The sequence below is a fragment of the Rhipicephalus microplus genome, chromosome X (assembly GCF_043290135.1).
Source record: "Rhipicephalus microplus isolate Deutch F79 chromosome X, USDA_Rmic, whole genome shotgun sequence".
Taxonomy (NCBI): Eukaryota; Metazoa; Arthropoda; class Arachnida; order Ixodida; family Ixodidae; genus Rhipicephalus; species Rhipicephalus microplus.
This window is the reverse complement of record NC_134710.1, coordinates 454,496,585-454,516,703: the sequence shown is the minus strand read 5'-3', so window position 1 is coordinate 454,516,703 and position 20,119 is coordinate 454,496,585. Positions and strand designations below refer to the sequence as shown.

Here is a 20,119-nt window from a genome sequence, read left to right as displayed (position 1 = left end):
GATGTATACGCCCTGTTTTATACGTTACAGAGAACGTGTATTCTTGAAGGCGTAGGGCCCAACGAGTGAGACGTCCTGTGGGGTCCTTCAGGTAGGCTAGCCAGAAGAGCGCGTGATGGTCCGTGAATACACGGAATGAGCGCCCGTACAGGTATGAACGAAACTTGGCGACTGCCCATACAAGGGCGAGGCACTCGCACTCCGTGATAGAACAGTTGCGCTCGGCTGCAGATAGCAGTCGACTTGCGTAGGCTATAACGCAGTCGTGTCCCCGTTGTTGCTGCAATAGCACAGCTCCTATGCCGTGTCCACTAACGTCCGTGTGAACCTTGGTTGGGACTAATGGATCAAAGTAAGCTAAGATTGGTGGCGTTGTAAGCAGTGTCGTAAGTTGGGAAAACGATGACGCTTGGTCATGGCCCCAGATAAACGAGGCGTCTCTCTTTGAGAGGTCTGTGAGGCGGCGTGCAATGGTCGCAAAGTCCTTAACAAGGCGCCTGAAGTATGAGCACAACCCCACAAATCTGCGGACATTCTTTGTGGTCATCGGAACGAGAAAGTTCGTGACTGCGCGAATTTTCTCTGGGTTTGGACGCACGCCTTGGCCATCGACAAGGTGACCGAGCACGAAAATTTGACGACGAGCGAAGTGGCACTTGGAGGCGTTAAGCTGGAGTCCGGCTCGACGAAAAACGTCCAGAATAGCTGACAAATGATCGAGATGCGAGTCGAATGTGGGCGAAAAGACAATAACATCTTCAAGGTAGCACAAGCAGGTGGACCATTTCAACCCTTAGAGCAATGAGTCTATCATTCTTTCAAACATGGCTGGTGCATTGCAGAGACCAAAGGGCATACCCTTGAACTGATGAAGGCCATCAGGAATGATGAATGCGGTCTTCTCACGTTCCATCTCGTGGACGGCTATCTGCCAGTATCCTGACCGAAGGTCAATAGTTGAAAAATAAGTAGCACCGCACAGGCAGTCGAGGGCGTCGTCAATGCGAGGTAAGGGATAAACGTCTTTTTTGTAATTTTATTGAGGTGACAATAATCAACACAAAAGCGCCATGTTCCATCCTTCTTTTTAACAAGGACAACTGGAGAAGCTCAAAGGCTGCATGAAGGCCCGATAATGTTTTTCGCAAGCATTTTGCCGACTTCATGTTGTGATATTGCACGATCCGACGCAGAGACACGGTAGGGGCGCTGGTGAATGGGAGTTGCATGGCCAGTATTTATGCGATGAGTGACAATGGTCGTTTGGCCCAAGGAGTTGCTGGCGAAGTCGAAAATGCTACGTAGCCCTCAAGAACGTGGCAAAGCACTGCAGCTTGCTCAGACGTGAGGTCCGATGACACCATTCGCTCGATGTCGGCGCCCCAACAACGTGATGAGGTGGAGCCACTGACTGAGCTGCAGCATTTGTCAACTCTGAAGGGCTCGACATGGTCATCTTGGAGAGCGGTAAGCGGTAATTTTGGCCAGGGAGATACCCTGTGGTAGAACTTGGGTGGTGAGTGAGAAGTTCAACAGTGGAAGGAAGGTGCGGTTTCTCGTAATCATCAGAATCATATGCGGCACTGCAACCCCATGCGTAAGCATCACGGCAGGAACCGGGGCCACCATGTAATCACCAGCAGGTATACTGGTGGCGTGGAGGATAAGTCGACATGTGTGACAAAGTTAGGCGGGAGGCGTGTGAAATCAATGCAGCTGAGGCTGGTTTGCGGTGGGCTGGTCGGTTCGAAAAACAGAGGTAAATCGAGATGGAGATAGCCAGCTGGACAGTCTATGAGGGCAGAGTGCGTGGCTAGAAAATACATACCAAGAATGAGTTCATGAGGGCAATGTTCAATAACGGCGAAAAGAACGACAGTGCTCCTCTCCCCAATAGACACTCGCGCAGAGCACATGCCAAGAATTGTGGCAGTTTCTCCATTGGTGACTCGTACAGCTTGGTTGAGGGCGGGCGTGACAACGTTTTTTAAGTCGGCGGCGAAGGTTAGCACTCATAATGAACACATGCGCGCCAGTATCTATCAATGCATTGATACGAACATTGTCGACAGTAACGTCCAAAAGGGTCCGGTTCGTCATTAACGTTAATCGAGAATTTCTTACGAAGGTCGCCAACGCAGCTCCACCTCCAGAAGCTGCACGGCCTAGTTTTCCGGTCGGAGGTGCTGCGAATAGGTCGGGGAGGCAGCACGGAGTTGTAGGGGCGACCGGGACTGACGACGAGCAGGGGACGGTGACCGGTCGTAGCGAGGTCTGTTCAGAGGTGCTGCAGGAGCGGAAAATGTGGTCGACGTTGATGGAAAAAGTGATGGGGACGACTGGTAGACAGAAGTGACCTGATACTGAGGTGCATAACGGGACGGTGGAGCCCAGCGGCTGCAGCAGTGACGTGCGATGTGACCAACGCGTCGACAGTTAAAACATATGGGCCTGTCATCAAGGGTACGCCATTCGAACGGATTGCGTTGTATGCGAGGAGCAGAAGGGGGATGATAAGACGGCCCAGCAGACTATTGGGCAGGAACAGGATGTAGGCCGACATTCGATAGCTTTTGACAAACGACGGCTTGTATCAAAGAGATCGTGGTCGGGGAAGGCGTAGGCGTCGGTAATGGCGTGGCTACCGATTGTGCTTCCTCGACCTCTCGACGAATAATGCGTGTGAGGTTGTCACATCGAGGGGCCTGATGGAAGGCGTCGTCACACGAAGAAGTGGCCGCTGTGTTCGGTAGGAGCAGTATGCTTTGGGCTACGCGGCGGGCTTTTGCTTGTTCGAGACGTCGGCATTCTTTAAGGATGGTGTCGATGCTCGAGACGTTGTTAAAAACCAGCAGGTTGAAAGCATCGTCGGCAATGGCTTTCAAGACGTGGTTAACCTTTTCGTCTTCCGACATGCACTGGTCGGCCTTGGAACAAAGGGCCAAGACGTCAAGAGTGTAGGAGACGTAGGATTCGGTAGAAGACTGGGGCCGTGTGGCAAGAGTCTTCTTCGCAGCGAGCTGACGACCGGATAAATCACCAAACAGGTCGCGTATCTTTTCTTTGAAGAGATCCCAGCTCGTAATGTCGACTTCGTGGCTTTCAAACCATTATCGGGGAGTGCCGTCCAGGTAGAAAAGCACGTTGGCGAGCCTGAGCGTGGGATCCCAGCGGTGAGTAGCACTGAGGTGCTCGTACCGGTTCAGCCAAGTGTCAAGATTGATCGTACCGTCACCGGAAAAAGTGCCGGGATCCCGGATGTGTGGAAGTGTGACGTAGGTGTTGGCTTGGACTGATGAGGGCGGCGTAGAGGAAGTACCAGCAGTCGAAGCAGTCGAAAGGTCGCCGATGGTGCGACCGCTGCGCGTCTCCATCGAGGTACGGGGGTCGTCCTCCTCCACAATTAATGTTACGAGTAACTTCTTTAATAATCTATTTAGAACGCACAGAACTCGACGAGCAAAATGGCGCCAGTCCAGCAGCAAACAAAACTCACTTCGTCCTTCTCTTCCTGCAGCCGTGTTTAGCGGCTGTTATGTATCAATATATATATATATATATATATATATATATATATATATATATATATATATATATATATATATATATATATATATATATATATATATATATATATATAGCCGTGTTTAGCGGCTGTTATGTATCAATATATATATATATATATATATATATATATATATATATATATATATATATATATATATATATATATATATATATATATATATATGAGCTTCCAGAATAGAATTTTCGCTACCGAAGCGGCATTCAAGAGATATCGGCTTTTCGTGTGGGACGCAGCACATATGAGCGCTGAACTGCAGGTGTACTGTCAGCATGGCAGCGACAGCTTGCGAAGCCTTCAGATTAGTTTTGTATATTGTGACAGCCATTAAGCTATAATTACATATACTCTTTTCGTGCGAACACCAAGAAGCACTATGACTCCACTGGCACGTGTCATGCATCGTGCAGTGTATACGAGAGCTACAAGCAAAAGTTGGGCTCATTCGTGGTTCATGCTTGGGATGTAAAAACAACGCAAAAATGGAGAGAATGAGCAATTCAGCTTTGTTCAGTGCCCTGTCATCTCTTCTTCAGTCCTACTCTGTACTTTTTGCGCTATTTTTAGATTTCAAACACACGAGAAAGCATGAACTAGAAAATGTTTTAGTTGTACCATCATACAAGAATGTTATGAAGGGGAATCATTCAGCTATATTACGAGATTTACGAAAGAAAACTAAATTGTTCACTAGTTGTTGCAATGTTCTGTTGTTCAGCTTCAAACTAGGTAACAGCCACTGCTGCACAATTTTTCGCAGACGAGCGAACGAGTTCTTTACAGCACACACGAAACGCAAAGAATAAGTGGCCTAGCTTGGTACTTTTGGCGGATCACCGTTTCTTCCTCACCATTATGCTACGAAGCGCTCTACTACCCCTTATTTTTTTTTCCAAGTCTGTCACTTGAGCTTCCGTTCTGACATAGCGCAGCTTCCAGATTTTCTGTGTAGTTAGTTTCAGTATCGCTGAAATCTAGGCCTTCAATTTCTGTGAGTATCACGCGGAATTCCGTGCGTGTTTCTTGGAAACACGCACGGAATTTTTTAAAAGGTGACTTGGAATAAATTTTGATGTCCTACAATTCTCCCAGAAAAGGAACAACTCTCAAGTTAATACTTCAAAAGTCAATAAACGAGTTTTTTAATTACTCGTACAAATGTAACTTCAGTTGCAGTAATGTTTCTCCGTCTTCTTGCCGAGTAAGTTCGCCAAAACGACAGGAGCCTGATTGCCATAACATTTTTGTTTAAAAAATAGTATAGACTTAGAAAAAAATCTGCCCCGCATGTACATGCTTCGCTGCAAGGAACGTCGAAAGTCGAGAGTCATCGTCTGGAAGTGCTGCGTGAGGTGTGGCGCCGTCTGGCTGTAATGTGAAGAAACAATTTTTTTTAATGGAGAGCGAGTGGTAGATGGCAGCACTGGGTCGTTTTACTTAAAGTCCCTGAATTCGGTTTCCCTCATTTCCCCTCCTCTTTCTGAAAAATAAAGTTGATTCCTCCTCCTCCTTGCTGAATTTTTCAGTGAAGAGTAGGAAACACCCACTTTTTCGTTTATAGCGTCGTATTGTCAGCGCAGCATAAGCAATTCAGTCTTGAGAATTACGTCTCTATGTGTTTTCTAAATAAAACGACACCCTGCCTAACACTCATTAAGTATTGACGTTGTACCTCAAATATGTGTAATATGTGCTTTTTGATTGACAGTGTTCACAAGCTAGAACGCAGCCACAGATCGAAATGAGTGGGCTTCGTAACCGGGCTTAAGCTTTCGCCGGGTGGCTGAATCGGTGGACAGACACCAACAGACAGACCGACGAAATTTTTGCGTTGAAAAATACCGAAAAAGACTATCGTATTTAAATAAAAAAAAAAAACTCTAGGCCTGCGCGGAAGGCGCAGCACAGTCCCAGTGAAAGCTCGAAGAGTGGCCTCAGAGCCTTCTCTAAATACTGATTGGATAGCTGCAACAAGCGCACTTGCTCGGTACCCCCTACGTCATTATTAATCGTTTCTGGCTTAATATAGTATTCGTGGCGCCATTCCGAAAATGAAGGAAAAGGAGACAGGATAGTTAGTTGGTTCTTCCTCCAGGTCCTGGCGCAACCCACCACGAGAGATCGGCTATAAAACAGATGGTGCCTCTTTTGTGAGATGGAACTGTTTTACCAACCGGATTATTTGATAAGGCCGTTTAAGTAAAGAACCAATTGGTAAACGATAGTTTAGAAATAAATTAAATAAAGTTAATACAAAAAATGAACAAAGTAATATGGTTTGAAACAAAGTGAATTATGTCTTAGCTTAACATTCTATTCGTTTTGTTGCTTTTGAAAAAACGCATACGGCCTCGCAACCGTTCCTGTGGCTAAATTTCTTTTCAGTTGCTTCAAAGGAAATGACCACCGGAAGGGATAAATTTAGAGCCAACCTACGGAGAGGTTCTTCTAACAGTCTCTTCCTTCGGTTTGTATACAACCTGCACGTTAAGAGGAAATGATGAAGGGATTCACTCTCGTTGCAGTGGAGGCACAGGGGAGACTGTGCCAGACCAGACCTGTGTAGATAAACGTTCAGGGGGGGGGGGGGGGGGTCTCGGCATCATATCTCGTAATTGATATCTCCACCATTCTATAGGAGCACCATTGAGTTTTCCTGGAGTACTTAAGATGGGAAAAGTCGGATGTTGCCAGGCGAGATTTTTCAAAATGATCTCATATAACAAATTTTTGAAGCGTGCCACATACGGCGCCAGTCTGGTGCCCTACCATGTCTCCTCATTTTCTTTCCTTGTAGGAGTTGCGCACAAATATATTAAGCTATGAATTTACAACTCGCCCAAGAAACAGCACTCTTAATAATTTCTGGGTGGTAGGCCGCCATTCGCTAGACTATCCTTAGTTATTTTGAGAAGCGTGGTATTCACAAAACACTTGCAAGGAATTTCGTGCCAATTATTCATGCAGTGGCTGAGGACTATGAGGAATTATGGCTGAAGTGGGAATTCGCCGCAGGTGATAGGTGATTGTGGTGGTTAGGCTCGTCACGTAGCAAGGCGTGTGACACGAGGAAGATGAAGACAGTGCCAAAAGCAAAATGAAGTTATATTGGACGAGAAAAAAAACCATTGCGAAAATACAGTCGCTGTACACGCACGCGGTTAACACACATAAGAAACGAGTAACTAGTCTCACAGTGTGTACCGTAGGCCAGTTCCTTGAAGCAGAACCCGTGGCTTGCTCAGATGTAGTCGTCGCTTGGGTGCATGGATCAGCGTCCCGCTGCAAAAGGCATCGCCAGGCTTAGGCGTAGCCGCACACGGTGAGCGACGTTGCCTCGCTAGACGTGGTCGGTAGCTCTGGTGTTCCGAAGACGCTCGCCGTACCAGAGATGTCCGCAGGATTTCTCACCCTGAACTCGTGCCTAGACACGCCGACACGCCGCGGCCCGAGGACGTCAACGGCTCGAGGATGGGAACCCGGCCTTCCGAACCTCGCGCGTAGTGACGGGTTCATCCTAGGCTCTCTTGCATCGTCTTGTCGGCGTCCCAACAGCTCCGTTCTGCGCGAGCAAGTTCTATTCTTTCTTCAATGGGCGAGCTTCAATTATCTTTCATTCTTGTCATGTTCGAGGTGATGTGGCGCTGTCGTCTGCTATGCTTGCATTCCCCAAGCTACTACATCGCATCACCCCCCACTTGAAAAGTTCTTCCGGTAGAAAAACTTGAAGGCACGTTGGACACGTTGGTTCGCAGACGGAAACATGCACGTAAGCACCACTGCACACTATAACAGTTCCGAGCCCCGCACACTCGACTCTACAAAAGTGCGAAGTGCAGTATCTGTGCGTGAGAACTGGCAACGCTGACACATGTGCTGTGGGGGTGTGACGCGTGTGCGGGGGGAGCGATCACCGTCGCACAACCACCGGACATTGTGAACCACATAGGCTTGCCCGATCACGAGGCGCAGCTGAACGCCATCCAGCGGCTTGACGCGGCCCTGGCTCGGCAAAAGCGAACGGAGCGAACTCCTAGTAGCTCGCGGTGAGCCTGCCGTCATTGAGGTCTAGATAGACTGGAGGGTGCGGAATCTTGCGTGGTGCTCCCACCCTCCCCACGCAGGATTGCCCACTAAAGTCTATTTCTCTCTCTCGGCACATTCGATCACTAAGGTATACACCAGAAAAAAAGTACAAAGAAGTCACAGAACTAAAGCGTCATGATACTTGTATCGTATCGCGCTGGAAGGTTGGCATAACAAGATATTAATACCACTGGGCATCGAGTCTTTATGCAGACGTTGTTCACGGAGTAGGCAAACGGGTCATGTAACCTGCGCCTATATTATCGCTGCCTTTTATATACTCTACCGCAAAGTCGTACTCCATAAGTATGAGGCTCCACCGTAACACGCGGCTGTTCACATGCTTGGCCTACTTGGTGTACACAAGTGGTTTGTGGTGACTCTGTAAAATGAATGTGCGTGTGAATAAGAAGATATGAAATTTCCGGACTGCCCCCGTAAGGGCCAGGACTTCTCACTCTACTGTAGCATAAGCAGCCTTGCGTGGTGGTAATCTACGGCTTGCGTATGATACTGGATGCAGTATTCATTCATGACACTGCATGAGTATGGCACCTACACTTCTCAATGATGCATCAGTGCGGAGTAGAATTGGCTTTGAAAAATCACTTGCTTTTAGAATGGGTGGTGTAGATAGCAAAATCTTGAGTTCATCAAAGGACTTCTCGTTTTCCCCAGAGGAGTTTTTTAGGGGCCCTCTTCTTGGTCAATTAGGTTAGTGTATGAGAAACTTCAAAGTAGTTCTCGAAATCAATGTAATAACCTGTAAGGCCCAAGAAAAAAGCACACAGGAATCTTTTAACGCGACTGAAGTGTTTCTATCAAATAATCAAGGGGCATAATAAACTAGATTTTTCAGATGTGATTTCATTTTCAGCAGGGTACGCAACCAGACAAAGACACCAACTAACAGTCACCCCCCATCGCACACGTACTAGCTGTTATAAGTATTCCTTTTTTCCCAGAACCATTTCCGATTGGAATAAACTTCAGAATTCACAAGTTCTACAGCCTTCTCTAAGTTTGTTTGAGTACCACCTTAATTAGCATTGTATAACAATCCTCTGTTGTTGTTGTATTATTTGTAACAACTTTTTGTACGCGAGAAGAAGAGCCATTTCATCTGTGTTGAATTGTACAGTTGTTGTAAACTCTGTATCCTTTTTATGCACTGTAACTCACCTGCTAAAATCTCTATCAGGGATTGCAGTATTTATAAATAAATAAATAAATAAATAAATAACACTTCTTTTTTATTTTGTGGACGCTTCACAGCCTGTATTTTGTCGAGTGTTTTGACCTGTGACCAAATAACGCATTGCACAACGAGATGACCGAGAAATCTGACTGACTCTTGGCCAATCTCACTCTGTGTTGGCTGAATGGTGAAACCAGCCTCGCTAATTCGCTTGAGAAACGACTCAAGTAAAGCTACATGTTCAGCCAAGGTTTCAATGGCAATGAGCACATCGTCCAAGTAGTTAAAAATGTGTGGTATGTCTGCAACCACTTTCCTCATGAGGCGGTTAAACACAGCTGGGGCGGTTTTAATACCAAACGGCATTAACATAAATTGATATAGTCCTGATGCTGTAGAAAAAGCTGTGATTGGTTTAGAGTCTTGATCTATGGGAACCTGCCAGTAGCCCTTAGTGAAGTAAAACTTTGAGAAGTATTTTGCTTGCCCAAGTTGGCTAAAGATGATGTCTACACGCGGTATAGGCTCGTTATTATTGACTATATTCTTGTGAAGTTGCCTAAAATTTATGCACAAAAACATCGTTCGGTCATTTTTCTTCACAACCACTATAGGTGAAAAGTAAGCAGACTCTGATGGTTTTATGATGCCTTGTCATAGCATGTCTGCTATTTCTTTCTGTACCACTTCTTGGGTAGAAATTGACATAGGGTATGCCGCACGCTCACGGGTTTATCCGTGGTCAATCTTAGCTTGCACTGTACGAGGTGCGTTTTGCCAGGAACATCCATAAATGAGTTGTCGTACTTGTTCAATAAGTTGGTGAGTCACACGTGCTGGGTAGGAGAAAGTGACTGCGATATTCTCACGTCTGCAGACGATTTCTTTCGCTGGAATGGTACGCAAGGTAGCTCGTTGTTTTCAGTGTCAACCGCCTGGCAAACAGCTGATGCTTCATGCGGCGGTGCAGGCAGCCGTTCCTCATACTTTATCAGTAGGTTTTCTGTAGAAAAGCGTGCTTCTGGTATCGAGGTAAATTAAATATTCGGCATCATTTGCCCTCTCAGGGGTATTAAAGGGTATTTTCCACGTCATAATCAGTTTGTTGGTATCTGATGGAAGCAGTAACAAAACCTTGTCTCCAAGAGATAATTGACGTGGTCTGGCTTTCTGCTCATAATGCTCCTTCTGCACTATCTTCGCTCTCTGAAGCTCCTCCTTGGCTAAACGGCAAGTGTCTTGAAGACGATTCCGCAGTTAGACTGCATACCCGTAGTATGTTTTTACATCAACATCAAGATGATCAGCGGCCCATAATTCTTTAAATATCGCCTTGGGACCTCTGACGTAACGGCCGTAGAGCAAGTCGAACGGGGAGAAGCCTAAGCTTGACTGGGGAACTTCGCAATAAGCGAAAAGTAAGGGCGCCAAGTACCGTTCCCATTTCATCTGACTTTCCTGACACATTCTTCTTATTATATGTTTCAGTGTGTCGTTCCACCTCTCTACAAGGCCATTAGCCTTGGAATGATATGGGGTTGTTGGAAGTTGTTTGAAGGAGAGAAGTGGGCTTAGCTCCTTCCTTAGACGTTACGAGAACAACGTACCTCTGTCACTGATTATCTCTCGGGGGACCCGTACACGAGAAAACATCTCCAGGAGTGCCTCAGTGACTTACTCCGTCTCAATGCTCGACAGTGCTACAGTATTGTGATAACGCGTTGCCATGTCCACCATTGTGAGTACATACTTATTTCCGCCCTCTGAAATCGGTGATAATGAACCCATGATATCAATGGCTACCCTATTGAAAGAGGTGTCAATTATAGGAGTGTTGCCAAGTGGTACACGACCCACCAAGCGCTTGGGAATACTTTTTTGACATATGTCACACGATTTAACAAATCGTGTGATGTCGGACTGAACCCCCGGCTTGTAAAACTCTTCGAGTACCCAGTCTGTGGTTCGTTTAATTCCCTGATTGCCCAAAAGGATGCCTTTGTAGGCTATTTTCATCACAAATAGTCGGAGGAACCTTGGTATCACAAGCCGATCTACCTGTTTGTCAGAGTGAAGGGTGTACTTGTGATAGAGTATTCCGTCCTTTATGAAGAACACTATTTTAGCAAACCTTGTCTTGACCTCTTGGCTTCGAAGCATTTCCGCAGGCTGCTGTCTTCCTTTTGTTTGGTTCTGAATTCCTGTGGGCTGACGTCCAAGGGGTTAATAACTGTAGCCGGGAGTAGATGTGGATTTCTGGCCTGTTGGTTTACTGCTGCAACTTTTGTCTTGAAACGTGTTTTCCTTGCAGCCGATGTCGAAGTCTTTGCATAGAACATTCCGTGTGCAGAAGCCAAATTTTCTGTGCCAGAATACTCTTCTGCAGCATTACGGGTGTAAGGACGGCTATTCCAATCGTTATCATGATTGTGAGCATCACGAACGCCTTCCACATTTACAAAAAAAAAACATCACATAAAATATTATCCATGCAAAGGGCTCGAGTCTTGCCAGTGAAGAAAGGTGAAATAATTGCCACGTGTGCTTCAGGCAGCTTCATCAATCATCCGCCAAAGAAGTAAATCGAGGAAATCTTTTCTGTTAGCTTGCTTTCCGCCACGAGAGACCTTTTGACAATGATTTAATTGCATCTGGTAACTCGCAGTACTTTTGCAGGATGTCCTTCGAGTACACCTTCGCCCGTGGATATCGGTTTTTCTTTCAGTTTGGCTGGGTGCGTTTGCGCGCCCTCCGGACTATAAAGAACACAAAGAGAAGCCTGCGACTCTGAATTACCTTGGCTCCATTTTTTTTTGTTGTAAAGAGCATGAGGCCTTCTCAACGCTGTTGGCCCTTTTCGGGCCGTAACCTGTTTTATGTCAGGTGCGGCCACACTTTCCACAAAAGGGTGGCTTTGTAATGGGCTCTTTGTGTTGGTCCAGCAATCTGGAGCTCTGTGACCCTTTTTATTACAAAGGAAGCACTGCGGTCTCTCTTTTTTGTCTCGCCGCTCAGACATTCGAGTTTGACCTGGGGGCTTGCTCAGGTTATCACTTTTACCTTTGCCAAGATTAATAAACGCCTGAGCCTCAAATTAGTGGTCCTTGCCTCCGCATGTGTTTCAAGGCTTTCACAGCTTCTTTCTTGCAAGCCTCACTGTGTCCTTGGTACTAGGTTTTTTTTTATTTCGCGACATAGCGGCTACGGACACCGGTGGTGGCAGCGGACAACTATGGCGCCACTTGTGACTGAAATTGTGATCTCATAACGGCTTTCACTGTAAAAAGTATTATCTGCAGTATACTGCTCTTCTCACTGTTCACTCCGATATCTTCGGGTGGTGGCCACTCGAGTTTGACGTCATCGTGGGCACTCGGATGCGGCTCCGCACGCGTGTGCTCGCTAATGGAAAGCTGCTCTGCGCTGCCGGCAGGTCTGTGCTGCTCGAGTAATTGAAACAACCATGCGCAAGTTCATAAAGCAGTTTTCACTGTATGTTGAAGTAAGTGTTCCGCGAAATCGATCAGAGTTGCAATAAGGAGGAAGGAAGGAAGCCACAAAAGGGGAGAAGGCAGGGAGGTTAACCAGAAAGACATCCGGTTGGCTACCCTACACAAGTGGATTAAGGGAGGGTATTAGAAAGGTGAGAAATAGGGAAGAGAAGGAAACGAAAAAGTGAAATACAGACAGTAAATTCACTGCAGCGTGTAGAACTCCACAGCAAGTCCGGCGCGTTCACACAAACCCATCGTCCTCATGAAACACAAGAGAGCCTTCACTGCCTTGTGGGCTGTCGAGGGATGTGGACGGTGCACCGGCACAGAAAGAGGCCGATCATCCAGTCGCCGCAACGTGTTGGCAAGTATTGTCTCATTGAGGCAAACTGAGGACAGTGGCACAACAGGTGTTCTATATTTTCATCGGTGCCGGAAACATCACCCGCCGCAGACACCGCGTGAAGGGTGTTTCACATGCCGCGATTGTAGCGAAAAAAAAAATTGTTCCGTTCGCTCCAATGGCTCTGTTCGCAACCGTAGCTAATGACAGTTTCATTTCACATGGACCGCGAACGGTCCATGATTTTCGCTGTGCGACTGGAGCGGTAAGTTCTTGCCACCGCTCATTGTGACAGACACGAATGTAATGTGCATTATGATAACATGAAGTTACCATGAACGGTAACGAAGGGCTTGGTTGTTTTGTCATTTAAGAACACTTTCCATACTGAATTCATTTTAAAATGCACAGCATCGGCCATTACAAAAACAAGCACGTCGAGTCTATTTCGACGGCTTGGCCGGACCAGCCCTATTTCGAAGGGTCCCGACCAGAAATTGCTCCCGCCGCTGCGATCAGAGGGAAAATTTACAAGATGTTGAAAGCTCGCCGCGGACTGCGGCGGCGGGAGCGAAGTGCCCTTTTTTTCGCGGCGAGCAAATTCGCAGCCTGATAATCGCTACTTTTTGTGTCATGTGAAACAGCCTTGACGCGGAGGAAGGAAGCAAACTGGACGTTCAGATTAAACTTTTTTATTTAGCCGCACTTGTGGCCGCGTAAAACGAAAGTCAGATTATAGCCAGGCACTGAGAGCGGCGAGCAGAGCGTCAGCCGTCGATCGAAAACTGACCAGTGGCGAAGCGCATCGGCATTTATACACTTGACATAGAATAATCTAGCATTGTAAGGTCGTCATACAATGTTACTGGAATGAGGAATAAATTAATGTATGAACGTGACCTTTATAAAAGCAAAGAATTACTTTTCACTACCATTAGAAATGAGGAGGGAAAAGGGTGAGGCAAATGAAGGATGAAGAGCACCTTTATGTCACCCCTTCGCTCGGGTGAGGCGACCTCTCCTACACCACTGGCAGCTGCCTAAAAATCAAACAAGGGTAATCACTGTCACACGTTTTAAATTATGAGCTGTAAAATTTGTCGCACTTTGCCTACAAAGCAGTGTAGATGCTCGTTAGCTCGCTGGGTAGCGTTTGCACTTTCAGTTATTTTAGCACCACCTCCAGTGAATCACACTACCAACTTGGGGGCACGATTCTCGGGGGCTCACATTAAATGTGAGCGTTTCTTGACCTCCTGTAATGCTTACAACCATTTGTAGAACTAACACTCGAACAAAATGCAGCCAGTAATTAAGGAGCACCATGCCAAGCACGCAAACTTTAATGCAGATGCAGCTGCTATACCCAGGGCCTAGCAGACTATGTCACCGGGTCTTCAGTGAAAGGGTTTTATACCAGGTTGAACTGACTAATATGCATCATAAACGCTAGATATTGGTCCAAGTACCGCAATATCACCACCTCTTTCGTTTGCGTATCTGCCTACTCTGTGCGATTTGCCACCTTCGATTCAAAACCGCGGAAGGCACAGCTGAAATAAGTAAGCGCGCAAGAATGTTCGTCTGCTGATTGCTGTACATTCTGAAGAACTTAACAGACCAAAGCAGTCAGCTATTCTAAACGAACATGAGAATATACAAATATACAGAGACTCTACCTCATAGCATGCCTTGCTCTACGCTGTAAATGGCTATATAATACACATGCAAACATTTTTCAGTGCAGGACGAAAAAGAAAGTGAATACACGGGTCATGGAAATATCAAATAAAGACAGCATAGACCTATGTACACCGAGCTATCACGAGTGCAGTCGTCCTAATTGCAATGTATATTTCTCTTTCTAGGGAGAGGTCATCGAGCCAGATCGAGTTTTTTAGGGTCCTGGACGAGAAGATAAACAGGGTGAGAGCACACTAGTGGTGAATTGTACACTGTGTGCAATCGTAAATCACCACTGATTATGCAGCTTGAATATACAAAAAATGGCAACATGTCTTCTGTGGTGAAAGATGCTGTACAAAGCCAAAGCTGTTATGCCAGGGAGTTCAGTAAAGGTCTGGCCGGTAAACCATTCGGCATGCACCTTTTTTTTTCTAAATCAATAAAAGCATGCACTCTACAAAAATTGGCCCCGTACCTGCATGTTACACGGCAAATGTCGTCGAAAAACAATAGTCGTGCGTCTTAAGAAAGTGAAGAAAATGTTTATCAGATGTTTTGTGCAAGAAAAATGGTGAGTGGCATTCGGGAGGCGCTGCGTTAAAGTGCCCCGAGTGGGCAGCGGAGGCAAACGAACGCATCAAGTCACACCACGCCTGAGACATGAGCGCTATTTCGCAGTGATCTTGGAAAAGAAAGCGCGTGGCGTGCATGCCCGTCTCCGAAGCAATGAGATGTAGAACGCAAGGCGACGCGTAGGTGCCACCACCGTGTCGTCTCAGCAAAGCGTTGGAAACACTTGCCTTTTCATGCAAGCGTTGCATCGTCAGTGCAGCGTGATAAACGCTACGGTCCTTATAATTATTTATATGTATGCCTTTTCTAGTAAAACGACACACATACAGAATATTGACGTGTTGTTATGGTGCGTCAGACATGCGCAATAATTGCTTTTTAATTGACAATCGCAGAAGTATGAACGCTAAGTCTTGAGCAATATTTGTGGGCGCTGCGGATGGGGTCAGCCGTTTGGAGGACCATTTGGTGCTGTTTAGAGTATCGTTAAGGGCGGACAGACAGACAGACAGACAGACAGACAGACAGACAGACAGACAGACAGACAGACAGACAGACCAAAATTTTTTGCGTCGAAGGTCCCCATGAAAGACTATCGTCTTTAAAAGGGAGGACTTATTGGGGGCCACTTTTGTTCCGCACAACAGTTATCGTCATCTAACCTGCTCGTCTCTCCTGGCGTAAGTCATCGTCGCGCATCTGGTACGTCCAGTTCACCAACGGCGTGCACTCTATCAGCATGTTGATTTGGGGTGTTTAACGTCCCAAAACCACCATTTGATTATGAGAGACGCCGTAGTGGAGGGCTCCGGAAATTTTGACCACCTAGGGTTCTTAAACGTGCACCCAAATCTGAGTACACGGGTCTACTCTATCAGCATGTCAGAGTATTCTTTAGAGGAAAGTAACCAGCGCACACATCTTGAGAAAGGAGTCCGTAAATGACAATAATTGTTGTGTGACACAAAAGTGCCCTGAGGACTCCTTTTTGTTTATTGAGCAGAAGTTATAGACCTTCTTCAACTGCGCGAAATCACCAGGACAAAATAAGGAGAACACCGAGCACACTGATCTTCTCTGTTTTCTTAATTATATCCTGGTCACTTCGCGCAGTTCAAAGAGAGCCTAAAGAGGAACAATGGCTAGCTTTACATTGAGAAACTGCTCTGTGAGAACTTTAATGCCACATGTTTTACTGTCATAAGTTCATTGATAGCAGAGAAAATCAAGACTGAAGTGTCATTTCTAAATTTCACGCCGAAAGCTCCACGCTTAACGTGAGGCATTCCAGAATGCATTTTCGTATTTTTGTTACATTTCCTGAAACTTCGTATGTTGTGTATATCTAACCAGACATGACAACGAGCTTATTTTTTTATTGGTTAGAGGCCATGTAGGAGCGAGCAGACGCCTTCGAAATTTGTGACGTTCCGGTGTTTGGTGCAGGATTCTTAAAGACACACTGAAATGGTTTTGACGAGTGTTTACAAACACATTGACCTGGCATACCAAGTCACTACGGTAACTTGGATACCAATATGAGCTCTATGCGTAAGCTGCGTAATTTATTACAACGCTTTAAAGCTGCGAATCGCCCCAGATCACTGCAGATCTCTGTTACTCGGCCAAACGTGTTTTCAGCAGCCCATACACCAAGCGACACGCTTTGCCCCACTGACGTCATCGTTTCCAGCTGATCTGATTGGCTGTGGAACGCACAGCACAGACTGCAGGTATTGGATCGGCGGCGGGATTACCGCGTATGCGGTCTCACGCCACATTGTGATGCAGGCGCCGTGAAGGCGGAGCTTAGCCCCGAGTCCTCAAAAGAAACGTTGAGAGCATTCGAGGGTAAAATGCGGAGCGGAGGAGGAGGGTACTTTTTCAGTACTCGTAGCTCCGTTAATAATGGGTGTTCCGACTGAACTCTGGTGCCAATGATTCGCTCCAGTAGTGGTCTAATCAAAAACGGTATGCGAAAAATCCGTTTCTGGGACCCGTTAAGGTGCCGTCTCCATCCGTATTTTCTTTACGCCAGTTTTCTCGCTGACCAAACGTCATGCCACGGTAAAAGTAGTTTTTTTGGGGGGATTGCGAAATCGTGATCTGTTTGCTCTTTAGTGTCCTTTCAAGAACGTTGAGCAGCAGTGAACCAACTAACTAGCCCGCCGGAAGATTTTACTCAAAAGGATAATTGTGATGAATATCTGGAATTTTACGTCCGGAACCACTGTACAATTATGAGGCAATACATTAGCGGAGACCACCGGGAATTGTGATCACTTGCGGTTGGGACCACTCGGGGTACGCGTTTCCCAAAGATTTTTGCCTCTATTGTAAATGCGGCTGCGACGGCCGGGATTCGAACCCACGACTCTTGGGCGAGCAGTCGAGTGCCGTAACCACAATATACCACCTTGGTGTGTGGACAGCAGAGAAAGGGGGAAAAGTGAAACATATTTTGATTGATTGATTTGTGTGGTTTAACATCCTAAAACCCCCTTATGATTATGAAAGACGCCGTATTGGAGGGCTTCTGAAATTTCGACCACCTAGAAAAATGTTTTGGCTGCTAACGTAGTGTGTTTCTGTAGTTTTCAGCATGGGACCCTTCTGTCAAATTAAACTGCACGATTCTCAATTTAAGGAACGAGAGTGGAAATAAATTGTGCTGTTATATAATAAAGAGTAAGCACTGCTTTCATTTCAGTATAGTGACCAAATATGATCCTTCCACACTTGTTAAATCGTCGGAAAACTTCCTCCAAGGTGCTAGCGCTAACATAGCAGGGGTGGAGCAGGCTACCTGAGGTGATTGTGCACTAGTGAAGCATCGAACTGGCGTAACCATGAATGGGACGTATACGTATTTGGAGTTTATTAAAAAGGTATCGGTCTTGAACATGGAAGTACAGCAATGAACAGAAAAAAATAATCTAAGCAAGTTTCACCTCAAATCAAAGATTTGGAAACTGTGCAGTATTCATTCGCTTGTATTTACAATGTGCTTTTCGGTTTCATCCTGCTCTTTGGCGTTACATTCTTGCGTTATCTGCATTTTTTGCTCCTTTTTTTCTGTTTTCGTGCAATTATGTGGATATTCATTATCATGTTCTGTTCTGTTGTGATTATAAATTTTATAATTTACGGTCTCTTCTGCACTTTTTATTACCTGTTTTCTGCTCCGAGCGTGGTGCAAGCAACTGCCAGCACTGTTGTTTCGCCTCCGCTTCTCTCTTTTGTGGATCTGGGTCTAAGCAGCACCACCCAAAGTCTAACTCCTGAACCTGCCTTTTGGTGTCGCTTCGCTGGCTCGGAGAGACAATTTTAAGCTCTTAGATGATGCTGGCATTGACGGGCTTTAAACGGACAGTGAAGCGTTTTAGCATTCGTGAATTAATTGCGAATTCGCTGTCTGTGACCTCTTACAACATGCCTACGGTGGTTTTTTTTACCGCGATGTTCGAATTAACAGTGGCGCTATAAGGTAGCAAACTTTGACCTAAAGCCTCTAAAACTTCCCAAAGTAGTGACGTATGTGATTAGAGAGCGGAATATAGGCAAATGCCTATTTTGTTCCTTGCTTTCCTATCGTGCCATTTTGATATTTGAGCATGAATTAGAAGTTAAGAAGGGCTGTTTTAGTGTTTTGATTGTGCCTATTGTGAGGAAGAAGATGGACACATGCGAAAGCAAGCGGAATTAATGGCCGTTACACTAGCTATTCGTAAACTTCCTGCGACTCATTCGACAGCTGTGATAGTGTCTGACTCGTATTCCGTGTGATCATTTTTTATCATCGTCGTCGACATCAGCAGTACTAGAAACTTTAAAATTATTAATTACAGCAAACATTCGTCTAGTGCGAATGATATGGGTGCCAGGCCATCGTAGTATATTTACAAACGAGATGACTGACACACTTGCGCGAACATCTCTTCATCCTCCGATCGTGCCAATCATGCTTCCTACAGCTTATGTAACAGCAGCGAGGTTTAGAAAACTTTCCTTTCTTGAAGACTCATAAAAAATCATGATACTGAATCCAGATTTCTCGCACCTGCACTTCACATGGAATAATAAATGGTGTCCCACGTGTAAATTGGAAGTCTTGATAACAAAATTACGTTGCCGTGTACCACCTCCTGATTTCTACTTAAACAGGTCTGGTCTGGTGCCATCCCCTCTGTGCTCAAGCTGTAACGAACCTGAACATATCGACCATTTTCTTATCACATGTCACCGTTTCAAAAATCAAAGAAAAAACTGCTTCGAAATTTTATTGAGAAAGCTATGAATAGCATTTAATACTCCCAATACTTTGTCTTTTGGGGCCACTTCATTGGGACACAGCGACAGGAACATTTGCGGGGCTCTGTGCAAATTCATATATAACACAGGAAAATTACCTTGCTGATCGAGTCAGCAATCAGCTCTCGAATTTTACTAGACACACTACCAGTTATTATTTAGCTGATACACTGCAATGATTCAACTTTCAGGAGAATTTCATATAACGATTCCACCTCAGATATTCAACAAATTCTATTATTTCTCTCCCCCCCTTCTTTCCTTTTTTACATTGCACCAAATTAATTTTACAGTCAAAACACAGTAATCATATTCCTCTAGTCTAGAAGACCTAAAGGTATTGACTTGCAATAGCCACCGGCTTCTTGGCCAATCCCCCTTAGTGGGTGAGAGCCACAAAAGAAAGGAACATGCAAGTAAGCAAACATTGCCATCGCCGGGCTTGCTCGGCTATTCGTTCCCTGGCCACGCTTTGCCTGCTGCTGCTCCTATTTTCCCGGTCACTGTGAACCTCAATAAACCCCCGTAACAAGTGGTCCAGCTGCTAGGTCGTGCCAACTTGGAACTTCGCAGCGGGAAACTCAAACCAGCCTCTGCAATGCCGGATGAAGCACCAAATCTACCGCAGCAACAACCTGCTGTCCTGGTGCCCACATTGGTCTGCCCTGGCCCATCGCGTCAACGCGACCCACCAATCTTCAGCGGTACAGAAGAGGAGGATGTTGAAGACTGGCTCACCGAATACGAACGGGTAAGCGTGATCAACCGCTGGGATGACGCTGCGAAGCTCAGCTACGTGTCAGTTTATTTGAGTGGCGTCGCCAGCGTGCGGCATCGAAACC

At 45.9% G+C, this 20,119-nt stretch overlaps 1 protein-coding gene across 2 annotated transcripts in view; it reads left to right on the top strand.

The window, feature by feature from the left end:
* LOC119161682 (uncharacterized) overlaps nucleotides 1–20,119 on the top strand; it is a 207,592-nt gene that overhangs the window by 124,264 nt on the left and 63,209 nt on the right. For both annotated transcript variants that reach the window (XM_037414229.2, XM_075880630.1), the window contains exon 5: nucleotides 14,576–14,633. In XM_037414229.2, coding sequence (XP_037270126.2) covers nucleotides 14,576–14,633 — 58 coding nt within the window. The remainder of the gene's footprint in view (nucleotides 1–14,575; nucleotides 14,634–20,119) is intronic.